General features: G+C 66.4%; 1 protein-coding gene across 1 annotated transcript in view; it reads left to right on the top strand.

Moving 5' to 3' along the window:
- The window catches only part of LOC121274845 (nuclear factor of activated T cells 2 interacting protein), a 300955-nt gene that overhangs the window by 143442 nt on the left and 143884 nt on the right, over positions 1-13629 (top strand). The window contains exons 3-5 of the mRNA XM_041182216.1: positions 2314-2392; positions 7910-8045; positions 8540-8629. Of these exons, the coding sequence (XP_041038150.1) occupies positions 2314-2392; positions 7910-8045; positions 8540-8629 (305 nt within the window). The remainder of the gene's footprint in view (positions 1-2313; positions 2393-7909; positions 8046-8539; positions 8630-13629) is intronic.

The following is a 13629-nucleotide window of genomic DNA, read 5'->3' as shown; positions in this document are numbered from 1 at the left end:
TGACCTTCTCCACCCGCCCGAGACCTTCTCCACCCGCCCGATACCTTCTCCCGCCCGAGACCTTCTCCACCCGCCTGCGACCTTCACCCGCCCAAGACCTTCTCCACCCGCCCGTGACCTTCTCCCGCCCGCCCGTGACCTTCTCCCGCCCACCCGTGACCTTCTCCCGCCCGCCCGTGACCTTCTCCCGCCCGCCCGTGACCTTCTCCCGCCCGCCCGCGACCTTCTCCTGCCCGCCCGCGACCTTCTCCCGCCCGCCCGCGACCTTCTCCACGCGCCCGCGACCTTCTCCACGCGCCCGAGAGCTTCTCCACGCACCTGCGACCTTCTCCCGCCCGCGACCTTCTCCCGCCCGCCCGAGACCTTCTCCACCCGCCCGCCCGAGACCTTCTCCACCCGCCCGCCCGAGACCTTCTCCAGCCCGAGACCTTCTCCCGCCCGCGACCTTCTCCCGCCCGCCTGAGACCTTCTCCACCCGCCCGCCCGAGACCTTCTCCACCCGCCCGAGACCTTCTCCAGCCCGAGACCTTCTCCCGCCCGCCCGTGACCTTCTGCCGCCCGCCCGTGACCTTCTGCCGCCCGCCCGTGACCTTCCCCACCCGCCCGTGACCTTCTCCATCGCCCGAGACCTTCTCCCGCCCGAGACCTTCTCCACCCGCCTGCGACCTTCTCCCGCCCGCCCGTGACCTTCTCCCGCCCGCCCGTGACCTTCTCCCGCCCGCCCGTGACCTTCTCCCGCCCGCCCGTGACCTTCTCCCGCCCGCCCGTGACCTTCTCCCGCCCGCCCGCGACCTTCTCCCGCCCGCCCGCGACCTTCTCCCGCCCGCCCGCGACCTTCTCCCGCCCGCCCGCGACCTTCTCCCGCCCGCCCGCGACCTTCTCCCGCCCCCTTGTCCCCGCCCCCTCGTCCCCGCCCCCTCGTCCCCGCCCCCTCGTCCCCGCCCCCTCGTCCCCGCCCCCTCGTCCCCCGCCCCCGCCCCCGCCCCCTCGCCCCTCGTCCCCCGTCCCAGCCCCCTCGTCCCCCGTCCCCGCCCCCTCGTCCCCCGTCCCCGCCCCCTCGTCCCCCGTCCCCGCCCCCTCATCCCCGCCCCCTCATCCCCGCCTCCTCGTCCCTCGCCCCCTCGTCCCTCGTCCCCTCGTCCCTCGTCCCCGCCCCCTCGTCCCTCGTCCCCGCCCCCTCGTCCCTCATCCCCGCCCCCTCGTCCCTCGTCCCCGCCCCCTCGTCCCTCGTCCCCTCGTCCCTTCGTCCCTCGTCCCTTCGTCCCCTCGTTCCCTCGTTCCCTCGTCCCTCGTCCCCGCCCCCTCGTCCCTCGTCCCCGCCCCCTCGTCCCCGCCCCCTCGTCCCCGCCCCCTCGTCCCTCGTCCCCGCCCCCTCGTCCCTCGTCCCTCGTCCCCGCCCCCACGTCCCTCGTCCCTTCGTCCCCTCGTCCCTCGTCCCCTCGTCCCTCGTCCCCTCGTCCCTTCGCCCCTTCGCCCCCTCGTCCCCTCGTCCCTTCGTCCCTTCGTCCCTCGTCCCCGCCCCCTCGTCCCCGCCCCCTCGTCCCCGCCCCCTCGTCCCCGCCCCCTCGTCCCCCGTCCCCGCCCCCTCGTCCCCCGTCCCCGCCCCCTCGTCCCCCGTCCCCGCCCCCTCGTCCCCCGTCCCCACCCCCTCGTCCCCCGTCCCCGCCCACTCGTCCCCCGTCCCCGCCCCCTCGTCCCCAGTCCCCGCCCACTCGTCCCCCGTCCCCGCCCACTCGTCCCCCGTCCCCGCCCCCTCGTCCCCAGTCCCCGCCCACTCGTCCCCGCCCACTCGTCCCCCGTCCCCGCCCCCTCGTCCCCCGTCCCCGCCCCCTCGTCCCCGCCCACTCTTCCCCGCCCACTCGTCCCCCGTCCCCGCCCACTCGTCCCCCGTCCCCGCCCACTCGTCCCCCGTCCCCGCCCCCGCCCCCTCGTCCCCCATCCCCGCCCCCGCCCCCTCGTCCCCCATCCCCGCCCCCGCCCCCTCGTCCCCCGTCCCCGCCCCCTCGTCCCCCGTCCCCTCGTCCCCCGTCCCCGCCCCCTCGTCCCTTGTCCCCGCCCCCTCGTCCATCGTCCCCTCGTCCCTCGTCCCCTCGTCCCTCGTCCCCTCGTCCCTTCGTCCCTCGTCCCCTCGTCCCTCGTCCCTCGTCCCCTCATCCCTTCGTCCCTCGTCACCGCCCCCTCGTCCCCGCCCCCTCGTCCCTCCTCCCCTTGTCCCTCCTCCCCTCGTCCCTCGTCCCCTCGTCCCCTCGTCCCTCGTCGCTTCCCCCTCCCCCTCGTCCTCGCCCGCTCTGACTGCCTGTTTTGCCCTGGCAGGTTAGCCGGAACTTGACGCTGTACCAGGAGAATCCTGAGGAGGTGGACAGGGAGTTTCGGAGACAGGCGACTGGATCAGGTGAGGAGGTGGTGTTGCTTTCAGCAGACCCCGATACCGAGCAAATCCTATTTGTTCTGGAGGTGGAAGAGGAGACCAGGAGTCCACTCGGCCCATCGGCTCCATGCCTGCCCCTCTGCGCAGCAGTCCGGACACACCTTGTTTCCCCAGCTCTGTCCCTGTAAGTGTCAGGCCACGGATTCTCAAACCCTGACCAACCCCACGGCCCAGAGCCTCCCTGATTGGGAATCTTCCCCATCCCCCACTTACCGAGTCCCCTCCCCCTCTCCCGAGTCCCCGTCCCTCGTCCCCTCGTCCCTCGTCCCCTCGTCCCTTCGTCCCTCGTCCCCTCGTCCCTCGTCCCTCGTCCCCTCATCCCTTCGTCCCTCGTCACCGCCCCCTCGTCCCCGCCCCCTCGTCCCCACTCCCCTTGTCCCTCCTCCCCTCGTCCCTCGTCCCTCTGTCCACTCGTCCCTCTCGCTTCCCCCTCCCACCCTCGTCTCGCCCGCTCTGACTGCCTGTTTTGCCCTGGCAGGTTAGCCGGAACTTGACGCTGTACCAGGAGAATCCTGAGGAGGTGGACAGGGAGTTTCGGAGACAGGCGACTGGATCAGGTGAGGAGGTGGTGTTGCTTTCAGCAGACCCCGATACCGAGCAAATCCTATTTGTTCTGGAGGTGGAAGAGGAGACCAGGAGTCCACTCGGCCCATCGGCTCCATGCCTGCCCCTCTGCGCAGCAGTCCGGACACACCTTGTTTCCCCAGCTCTGTCCCTGTAAGTGTCAGGCCACGGATTCTCAAACCCTGACCAACCCCACGGCCCAGAGCCTCCCTGATTGGGAATCTTCCCCCTCCCCCACTTACCGAGTCCCCTCCCCCTCTCCCCGAGTCCCCTCCCCCTCTCCCCGAGTCCCCTCCCCCTCTCCCCGAGTCCCCTCCCCCTCTCCCCGAGTCCCCTCCCCGAGTCCCCTCCCCCACTTACCGAGTCCCCTCCCCCTCTCCCCGAGTCCCCTCCCCCTCTCCCCGAGTCCCCTCCCCCCTCTCCCCGAGTCCCTCCCCCTCTCCCTCGAGTCCCCTCCCCGAGTCCCCCTCCCCCCCCTCATCCCCGAGTCCCTCCCCCTCTGTCCCCGATCCCCTCCCCTCTCTCCCCGAGTCCCCTCCCCTCTCCCCGAGTCCCCTCCCCGAGTCCCCTCCCCCGTCTCCCCGAGTCCCCTCCCCCCCTCTCCCCGAGTCCCCTCCCCCTCTCCCCCGAGTCCCCTCCCCTCTCCCCCGAGTCCCCTCCCCCTCTCCCCGAGTCCCCTCCCCTCACCCGAGTCCCCTCCCCCCACTTACCGAGTCCCCTCCCCCTCCCCCGAGTCCCCTCCCCCTCTCCCCGAGTCCCCTCCCCTTCTCCCCGAGTCCCCTCCCTCTCTCCCCGAGTCCCCTCCCCCACTTACCGAGTCCCCTCCCCCTCTCCCCGAGTCCCCTCCCCGAGTCCCCTCCCCCTCTCCCCGAGTCCCCTCCCCCACTTACCGAGTCCCCTCCCCCTCTCCCCGAGTCCCCTCCCCCCTCGCCCCCGAGTCCCCTCGTCCCCCTCTCCCCGATCCCCGCCCCCTCTCCCCGAGTCCCCTCCCCCTCTCCCCGAGTCCCCTCCCCCTCTCCCCGAGTCCCCTCCCCGAGTCCCCTCCCCTCTCCCGAGTCCCTCCCCCTCTCCCCGAGTCCCCTCCCCCTCTCCCCGAGTCCCCTCCCCCTCTCCCCGAGTCCCCTCCCCGAGTCCCCTCCCCCTCTCCCCGAGTCCCCTCCCCCTCTCCCCGAGTCCCCTCCCCCTCTCCCCGAGTCCCCTCCCCCTCTCCCCGAGTCCCCTCCCCCCTCTCCCCGAGTCCCCTCCCCCTCTCCCCGAGTCCCCTCCCCCTCCTCTCCCGAGTCCCCTCCCCCTCTCCCCGAGTCCCCCTCCCCACCCCTCTCCCTCCCCCCCCCCTCTCCCCGAGTCCCCTCCCCCTCTCCCCGAGTCCCCTCCCCCTCTCCCCGAGTCCCCTCCCCGAGTCCCCTCCCCCTCTCTTTCTGTCTCTCTCTCCCTCCCTGTCTCTTCCTCCTTCCCCCCTCCCCCTGTCCCTCCCTCCCTCCCCCTGTCCCTCCCTCCCTCCCCCTGTCCCTCCCTCCCCCTGTCCCTCCCTCCCTCCCCCTGTCCCTCCCTCCCCCTGTCCCTCCCTCCCCTGTCCCTCCCTCCCCTGTCCCTCCCTCCCCTGTCCCTCCCTCCCCCTGTCCCTCCCTCCCTCCCCCTGTCCCACCCTCCCCCTGTCCCTCCCTCCCCCTGTCCCTCCCTCCCCCTGTCCCTCCCTCCCCTGTCCCTCCCTCCCTCCCCCTGTCCCTCCCTCCCCCTGTCCCTCCCTCCCCTGTCCCTCCCTCCCTCCCCCTGTCCCCTCCCTCCCCTGTCCCTCCCTCCCTCCCTCCCCTGTCCCTCCCTCCCTCCCCCTGTCCCTCCCTCCCCCTGTCCCTCCCTCCCTCCCCCTGTCCCTCCCTCCCCCTGTCCCTCCCTCCCTCCCCCTGTCCCTCCCTCCCTCCCCCTGTCCCTCCCTCCCCCTGTCCCTCCCTCCCTCCCCTGTCCCTCCCTCCCTCCCCCTGTCCCTCCCTCCCTCCCCCTGTCCCTCCCTCCCCTGTCCCTCCCTCCCTCCCCCTGTCCCACCCTCCCCCTGTCCCTCCCTCCCTCCCCCTGTCCCTCCCTCCCCCTGTCCCTCCCTCCCTCCCCCTGTCCCACCCTCCCCCTGTCCCTCCCTCCCCTGTCCCTCCCTCCCTCCCCCTGTCCCTCCCTCCCCCTGTCCCTCCCTCCCCCTGTCCCACCCTCCCTCCCCCTGTCCCTCCCTCCCCTGTCCCTCCCTCCCCCTGTCCCTCCCTCCCCTGTCCCTCCCTCCCCTGTCCCTCCCTCCCCTGTCCCTCCCTCCCCTGTCCCTCCCTCCCCCTGTCCCTCCCTCCCTCCCCCTGTCCCTCCCTCCCCTGTCCCTCCCTCCCCCTGTCCCTCCCTCCCTCCCCCTGTCCCTCCCTCCCTCCCCCTGTCCCTCCCTCCCTCCCCCTGTCCCTCCCTCCCCCTGTCCCTCCCTCCCTCCCCCTGTCCCTCCCTCCCCCTGTCCCTCCCTCCCCGTCCCTCCCTCCCTCCCCCTGTCCCTCCCTCCCTCCCCCTGTCCCTCCCTCCCCGTCCCTCCCTCCCCCGTCCCTCCCTCCCCCGTCCCTCCCTCCCTCCCCGTCCCTCCCTCCATCCCTCCCTCCCCCTGTCCCTCCCTCCCCCGTCCCTCCCTCCCCCGTCCCTCCCTCCCTCCCCCGTCCCTCCCTCCCTCCCTCGTCCCTCCCTCCCTCCCTCCCTCCCTCCCTCCCCCTGTCCCTCCCTCCCCGTCCCTCCCTCCCCCGTCCCTCCCTCCCTCCCTCCCTCCCTCCCTCCCTCCCCCCGTCCCTCCCTCCCTCCCCGTCCCTCCCTCCCTCCCCGTCCCTCCCTCCCTCCCTCCCTCCCCCTGTCCGTCCCTCCCTCCCTCCCCCTGCCCCTCCCTCCCTCCCCCTGTCCCTCCCTCCCTCCCTCCCCCTGCCCCTCCCTCCCTCCTCTTGTCCGTCCCTCCCTCCCTCCCCTTGTCCCTCCCTCCTCTTGTCCCTCCCTCCCCCTGTCCCTCCCTCCCTCCCTCCCTCCCTCCCCCCCTCCCTCCCCCCGTCCCTCCCTCCCCTTGTCCCTCCCCCTGTCCGTCCCTCCCCCTGTCCCTCCCTTCCTCCCCCCCTCCCTCCCCCTGTCCCTCCCTCCCTCTGTCCCTCCCTCCCTCCCTCCCTCCCTCCCCCTGTCCCTCCCCCCCTCCCCCTGTCCCTCCCTCCCTCTGTCCCTCCCTTCCTCCCTCCCTCCCTCCCCCTGTCCCTCCCTCCCTCCCTCCCTCCCTCCCCCTGTCCCTCCCTCCCTCCCCCTGTCCCTCCCTCCCCTTGTCCCTCCCTCCCCCTGTCCGTCCCTCCCTCCCTCCCTCTGTCCCTCCCTCCCTCCCTCCCTCCCTCCCCCTGTCCCTCCCCCCCTCCCCCTGTCCCTCCCTCCCCCGTCCCTCCCTCCCTCCCTCCCTCCCTCCCCCTGTCCCTCCCTCCCTCCCCCTGTCCCTCCCTCCCCTTGTCCCTCCCTCCCCCTGTCCCTCCCTCCCTCCCTCCCTCCCTCCCCCTGTCCCTCCCTCCCTCCCCCTGTCCCTCCCTCCCCTTGTCCCTCCCTCCCCCTGTCCGTCCCTCCCTCCCTCCCTCCCTCCCTCCCCCTGCCCCTCCCTCCCTCCCCCTCTCTGTCCCTCCCTCCCTCCCCCTGTCCGTCCCTCCCTCCCTCCCCCTGCCCCTCCCTCCCTCCCCCTGCCCCTCCCTCCCTCCCCCTCTCTGTCCCTCCCTCCCTCCCCCTGCCCCTCCCTCCCTCCCTCCCCCTCTCTGTCCCTCCCTCCCTCCCCCTGCCCCTCCCTCCCTCCCCCTGCCCCTCCCTCCCTCCCCCTCTCTGTCCCTCCCTCCCTCCCCCTGCCCCTCCCTCCCTCCCCCTCTCTGTCCCTCCCTCCCTCCCCCCGTCCCTCCCTCCCTCCCCCTGTCCGTCCCTCCCTCCCTCCCCCTGCCCCTCCCTCCCTCCCCCTGTCCGTCCCTCCCTCCCTCCCCCTGCCCCTCCCTCCCTCCCCCTGTCCGTCCCTCCCTCCCTCCCCCTGCCCCTCCCTCCCTCCCCCTGTCCGTCCCTCCCTCCCTCCCCCTGCCCCTCCCTCCCTCCCCCTGTCCGTCCCTCCCTCCCTCCCCCTGCCCCTCCCTCCCTCCCCCTGTCCGTCCCTCCCTCCCTCCCCCTGCCCCTCCCTCCCTCCCCCTGTCCGTCCCTCCCTCCCTCCCCCTGTCCCTGGCTCCCTCCCTCCCCCTGTCCGTCCCTCCCTCCCTCCCCCTGTCCCTGGCTCCCTCCCTCCCCCTGTCCGTCCCTCCCTCCCTCCCCCTGTCCCTGGCTCCCTCCCTCCCCCTGTCTGTCTCAAACCATGTCGGAAATGATTGGGAACAGTTTCCTCCTCGTTCCCTCGATCCCGATGACAGGAGGGAGGGGAAACCAGAGGGACAGGGATCGGAGGTGATTGGGATAAGAACCAGAGTTGGAGGGTGTGTTGTGTGTGTGTGTGTGGGGGGGTTGCGGAGATGGGGACAGGGTTTGTGGGACCCAGCGAGTTGTTATGATCTGGAAGATGCTGCCTGAAAGGTGGGTGGAAGCAGATTCAATAGGAACACTCAGAATGGGGGAATCGGAGAAACGCTGGAAGGGGGAAAATTCACAGGGCGATGGGGGGGATGGGGAGGGAGAGCAGGAGGAGGGAGTGGGATCGATTGGATAGCTCTACCCGGAGAGCCAGCACGGGAAGGGGGGGGGGGGGGGGGTGATGGGCAGAATGGCCTCGTGTGCCGTGTCAGTGTTAGTGTCTAAATTGCCCAGCGCACTCTGTGAGAGGGAGAGAGTCTGTGGGGTGTAAGCTGCCCGTTTCGAGCTGGGCTTGCCCCGAGCTGTCTGGACACCACGGGGAGGGTTCGGGCTAAGGATCTCACTGTTCACCCACAGATTCCGAGGATGATCCGGACGGAGAGAGTGAGTCGCAGAGGAGGTCGGGCCGGAAGAGGAAGCGGCTGTCCACACGGGCCAGGTGGAGTGGGCTGTACTCCGACTCGGAGGAGGACGGAGACTTGAATCTGAGCCTGTGAGTGCTGATCTCTACACCGTCCCCCATCAAACACTCCCAGGACAGGTTCAGCACGGGGTTAGATACAGAGTAAATCTCCCTCTACACCGTCCCCATCAAACACTCCCAGGACAGGTTCAGCACGGGGTTAGATACAGAGTAAATCTCCCTCTACACCGTCCCCATTAAACACTCCCAGGACAGGTACAGCACGGGGTTAGATACAGAGTAAATCTCCCTCTACACCGTCCCCATCAAACACTCCCAGGACAGGTACAGCAAGGGGTTAGATACAGAGTAAATCTCCCTATACCCTGTCCCCATCAAACACTCCCAGGACAGGTACAGCACGGGGTTAGATACAGAGTAAATCTCCCTCTACACCGTCCCCATCAAACACTCCCAGGACAGGTACAGCAAGGGGTTAGATACAGTGTAAAGCTCTGGTGAGCAGGGTTGGTTCTGAACTGTGTATCTAAGCTGTGTTCCCCTCTCCCATTTTGTCTTCACAGATCCAGTGGTCAAAGGGACCGCTCTCCCTCCCCACCCTCCTCACCCAGCACCCCTGCCCAGCAGACCAGCCAAGCCTGCATTGCTATCAGGTAACTCGCTCTCCCTGCTGGACGCTCTCCCTGACTCTCTCTCTCTCTCTCTCTCCCATCCTTCATCCTTCAGTTCCCTTCTTCCCCCTCTCTTCCTCTCTCTCTGTCCTCCTCTCTTCCTCTCTCTCTGTCCCCCTCTCTTCCTCTCTCTCTGTCGCCCTCTCTTCCTCTCTCTCTGTCCCCCTCTCTTCCTCTCTCTCTGTCCCCCTCTCTTCCTCTCTCTCTGTCCCCCTCTCTTCCTCTCTCTCTGTCGCCCTCTCTTCCTCTCTCTCTGTCCCCCTCTCTCCCTCTCTCTGTCCCCCTCTCTTCCTCTCTCTCTGTCCCCCTCTCTTCCTCTCTCTCTGTCGCCCTCTCTTCCTCTCTCTCTGTCCCCCTCTCTTCCTCTCTCTCTGTCCCCCTCTCTTCCTCTCTCTCTGTCCCCCTCTTTTCCTCTCTCTCTGTCCCCCTCTCTTCCTCTCTCTCTGTCCCCCTCTTTTCCTCTCTCTCTGTCCCCCTCTCTTCCTCTCTCTCTGTCCCCCTCTCTCTCTGTCCCCCTCTCTTCCTCTCTCTCTGTCCCCCTCTCTCTCTGTCCCCCTCTCTTCCTCTCTCTCTGTCCCCCTCTCTTCCTCTCTCTCTGTCCCCCTCTTTTCCTCTCTCTCTGTCCCCCTCTCTTCCTCTCTCTCTGTCCCCCTCTTTTCCTCTCTCTCTGTCCCCCTCTCTTCCTCTCTCTCTGTCCCCCTCTCTCTCTGTCCCCCTCTCTTCCTCTCTCTCTGTCCCCCTCTCTTCCTCTCTCTCTGTCCCCCTCTTTTCCTCTCTCTCTGTCCCCCTCTCTTCCACTCTCTCTGTCCCCCTCTCTTCCTCTCTCTCTCTTCCTCTCTCTCTGTCCCCCTCTCTTCCTCTCTCTCTCTTCCTCTCTCTCTGTCCCCCTCTCTTCCTCTCTCTCTGTCCCCCTCTCTCTCTGTCCCCCTCTCTCCCTCGCTCTCTGTACCCCTCTCTTCCTCTCTCTCTGTCCCCCCCTCTCTGTCCCCCTCTCTTCCTCTCTCTGTCCCCCTCCCTCTCTCTCTGTCCCCCTCTCTTCCTCTCTCTCTGTCCCCCTCTCTTCCTCTCTCTGTCCCCCTCCCTCTCTCTCTGTCCCCCTCTCTTCCTCTCTCTCTGTCCCCCTCTCTTCCTCTCTCTCTGTCCCCCTCTCTTCCTCTCTCTCTGTCCCCCTCTCTTCCTCTCTCTGTCCCCCTCTCTCTCTGTCCCCCTCTCTTCCTCTCTCTCTGTCCCCCTCTCTTCCTCTCTCTCTGTCCCCCTCTCTTCCTCTCTCTCTGTCCCCCTCTTTTCCTCTCTCTCTGTCCCCCTCTTTTCCACTCGCACTGTCCCCCTCTCTTGCTCTCTCTCTGTCCCCCTCTCTTCCTCTCTCTGTCCTCCTCTCTTCCTCTCTCTCCCCCTCTCTTCCTCTCTCTGTCCCCCTCTCTCCCTCTCTCTCTGTCCCCCTCTCTTCCTCTCTCTCTGTCCCCCTCTCTTCCTCTCTCTCTGTCCCCCTCTCTTCCTCTCTCTGTCCCCCTCCCTCTCTCTCTGTCCCCCTCTCTTCCTCTCTCTCTGTCCCCCTCTCTTCCTCTCTCTCTGTCCCCCTCTCTTCCTCTCTCTCTGTCCCCCTCTCTTCCTCTCTCTGTCCCCCTCTCTCTCTGTCCCCCTCTCTTCCTCTCTCTCTGTCCCCCTCTCTTCCTCTCTCTCTGTCCCCCTCTCTTCCTCTCTCTCTGTCCCCCTCTCTTCCTCTCTCTCTGTCCCCCTCTCTTCCTCTCTCTCTGTCCCCCTCTCTTCCTCTCTCTGTCCCCCTCTCTCTCTGTCCCCCTCTCTTCCTCTCTCTCTGTCCCCCTCTCTTCCTCTCTCTCTGTCCCCCTCTCTTCCTCTCTCTCTGTCCCCCTCTCTTCCTCTCTCTCTGTCGCCCTCTCTTCCTCTCTCTCTGTCCCCCTCTCTTTCTCTATTTCTGTCCCCCTCTCTTCCTCTCTCTCTGTTCCCCTCTCTTCCTCTCTCTCTGTCCCCCTCTCTTCCTCTCTCTCTGTCCCCCTCTCTCTGTATTCCCCTCTCTCTCTGCCTCCATCACTCCCTCTCTCACTGTCCCCCCTCTCTCGGTCCCCCTCTCTCCCTGTCCCCCTCTCATCCTCTCTCTGTCCTCCTCTCTCTCTGTCCCCCTCTCTTCCAATCTCTCTGTCCCCCTCTTTTCCTCTCTCTCTGTCCCCCTCTCTTCCTGTCTCTCTGTCCCACTCTCTTCCTCTCTCTATGTCCCCCTCTCTTCCTCTCTCTCTGTTCCCCTCTCTTCCTCTCTCTGTCCCCCTCTTTTCCCTTCTCTCTGTCCCCCTCTCTTCCTCTCTCTCTGTCCCCCTCTCTTCCTCTCTCTCTGTCCCCCCCACTTCCTCTCTCTCTGTCCCCCTCTCTTCCTCTCTCTCTGCCCCCCTCTCTTCCTCTCTCACTGTCCCCCCTCTCTCGGTCCCCCTCTCTCCCTGTCCCCCTCTCATCCTCTCTCTGTCCTCCTCTCTCTCTGTCCCCCTCTCTTCCAATCTCTCTGTCCCCCTCTTTTCCTCTCTCTCTGTCCCCCTCTCTTCCTGTCTCTCTGTCCCACTCTCTTCCTCTCTCTATGTCCCCCTCTCTTCCTCTCTCTCTGTTCCCCTCTCTTCCTCTCTCTGTCCCCCTCTTTTCCCTTCTCTCTGTCCCCCTCTCTTCCTCTCTCTCTGTCCCCCTCTCTTCCTCTCTCTCTGTCCCCCCCACTTCCTCTCTCTCTGTCCCCCTCTCTTCCTCTCTCTCTATTCCCCTCTCTTCCTCACTCTCTGTCCCCCTCTTCCTCTCTCTCTATCCCCCTCTCTCTGTCCCCCTCTCTTCCTCTCTCTCTGTGCCCCTCTCTTCCTCTCTCTCTGTCCTCCTCTCTTCCTCTCTCTCTCTCCCCCTCTCTTCCTCTCTCTCTCTCCCCCCTCTTCCTCTCTCTCTCTCCCCCTCTCTTCCTCTCTCTCTGTCCCCCTCTCTTCCTCTCTCTCTGTCCCCCTCTCTTCCTCTCTCTGTCCCCCTCTCTTCCTCTCTCTGTACCCCTCTCTTCCTACCTCTGTCCTCCTCTCTTCCTCTCTCTGTTCCCCTCTCTTCCTCTCTCTGTTCCCCTCTCTTCCTCTCTCTGTTCCCCTCTCTTCCTCTCTCCTTCCCCTCTCTTCCTCTCTCTGTCCTCCTCTCTTCCTCTCTCTGTCCTCCTCTCTTCCTCTCTGTCCCCCTCTCTTCCTCTGTCTGTCTCCCTCTCTCTCTCTGTCCCCCTCTTTTCCTTTCTCTCTGTCCCCCTCTTTTCCTCTCTCTCTGTTCCCCTCTCTTCCTCACTCACTGTCCCCCTCTCTTCCTCTCTCTCTATCACCTTCTCTCTGTCCCCCTCTCTTCCTCTCTCTCTGTGCCCCTCTCTTCCTCTCTCTCTGTCCCCCTCTCTTCCTCTCTCTCTCCCCCTCTCATCCTCTCTCTCTCTCCCCCTCTCTTCCTCACACTGTCCCCCTCTCTTCCTGTCTCTCTGTCCCCCTCTCTTCCTCTCTCTGTCCCCCTCTCTTCCTCTCTCTGTACCCCTCTCTTCCTATCTCTGTCCTCCTCTCTTCCTCTATCTGTTCCCCTCTCTTCCTCTCTCTGTCCTCCTCTCTTCCTCTCTCTGTCCTCCTCTCTTCCTCTCTCTCTGTCCCCCTCTCTTCCTCTCTCTCTGTCCCCCTCTCTCTCTGTCCCCCTCTCTCTGTCCCCCTCTCTCTCTGTCCCCCTCTCTTCCTCTCTCTGTCCCCCTCTCTTCCTCTCTCTCTGTCCCCCTCTTTTCCTCTCTCTCTGTCCCCCTCTCTGCCTCTCTCTCTCTCCCTCTCTCTCTGTCCCCCTCTCTTCCTCTCTCTCTGTCCCCCTCTCTTCCTCTCTCTCTCTCCCTCTCTCTCTGTCCCCCTCTCTTCCTCTCTCTCTGTCCCCCTCTCTCTCTGTCCCCCTCTCTCTCTCTGTCCCCCTCTCTCCCTCGCTCTCTGTCCCCCTCTCTTCCTCTCTCTCTGTCCCCCCCTCTCTGTACCCCTCTCTTCCTATCTCTGTCCTCCTCACTTCCTCTCTCTGTTCCCCTCTCTTCCTCTCTCTGTCCTCCTCTCTTCCTCTCTGTCCCCCTCTCTCCCTCTCCCTCTGTCCCCCTCACTCCCTCTCTCTCTGTCCCCCTCTCTCCCTCTCTCTCTGTCCCCCTCTCTTCCTCTCTCTCTGTCCCCCTCTCTTCCTCTCTCTTTGTCCCCCTCTCTTCCTCTCTCTCTGTCCCCCTCTTTTCCTCTCTCTCTGTCCCCCTCTCTTCCTCTCTCTCTCTCCCTCTCTCTCTGTCCCCCTCTCTTCCTCTCTCTCTGTCCCCCTCTCTTCCTCTCTCTCTGTCCCCCTCTCTTCCTCTCTCTGTCCTCCTCTCTTACTCTCTGTCCCCCTCTCTTCCTCTCTCTCTCTCCCCCTCTCTTCCTCTCTCTCTCTCCCCCTCTCTTCCTCTCTCTCTCTCCCCCTCTCTTCCTCACACTGTCCCCCTCTCTTCCTGTCTCTCTGTCCTCCACTCTTCCTCTCTCTGTCCCCCACTCTTCCTCTCTCTGTCCCCCACTCTTCCTCTCTCTCTGTCCCCCTCTCTTCCTCTCTCTGTCCCACTATCTTCCTCTCTCTGTACCCCTCTCTTCCTATCTCTGTCCTGCTTCCTTCCTCTCTCTGTTCCCCTCTTTCCTCTCTCTGTCCCCCTCTCTTCCTCTCTCTGTCCTCCTCTCTGTCCCCCTCTCTTCCTATCTCTGTCTCCCTCTCTCTCTCTGTCCCCCTCTTTTCCTTTCTCTCTGTCCCCCTCTTTTCCTCTCTCTCTGTTCCCCTCTCTTCCTCACTCTCTGTCCCCCTCTCTCTGTCCCCCTCTCTTCCTCTCTCTCTGTGCCCCTCTCTTCCTCTCTCTCTGTCCCCCTCTCTTCCTCTCTCTCTGTGCCCCTCTCTTCCTCTCTCTCTGTCCCCCTCTCTTCCTCTCTCTCTGTGCCCCTCTCTTCCTCTCTCTCTGT

The sequence above is a fragment of the Carcharodon carcharias genome, assembly GCF_017639515.1.
Source record: "Carcharodon carcharias isolate sCarCar2 chromosome 38 unlocalized genomic scaffold, sCarCar2.pri SUPER_38_unloc_8, whole genome shotgun sequence".
Classification (NCBI taxonomy): Eukaryota; Metazoa; Chordata; class Chondrichthyes; order Lamniformes; family Lamnidae; genus Carcharodon; species Carcharodon carcharias.
This window is presented reverse-complemented; position numbering and strand designations above follow the sequence as displayed.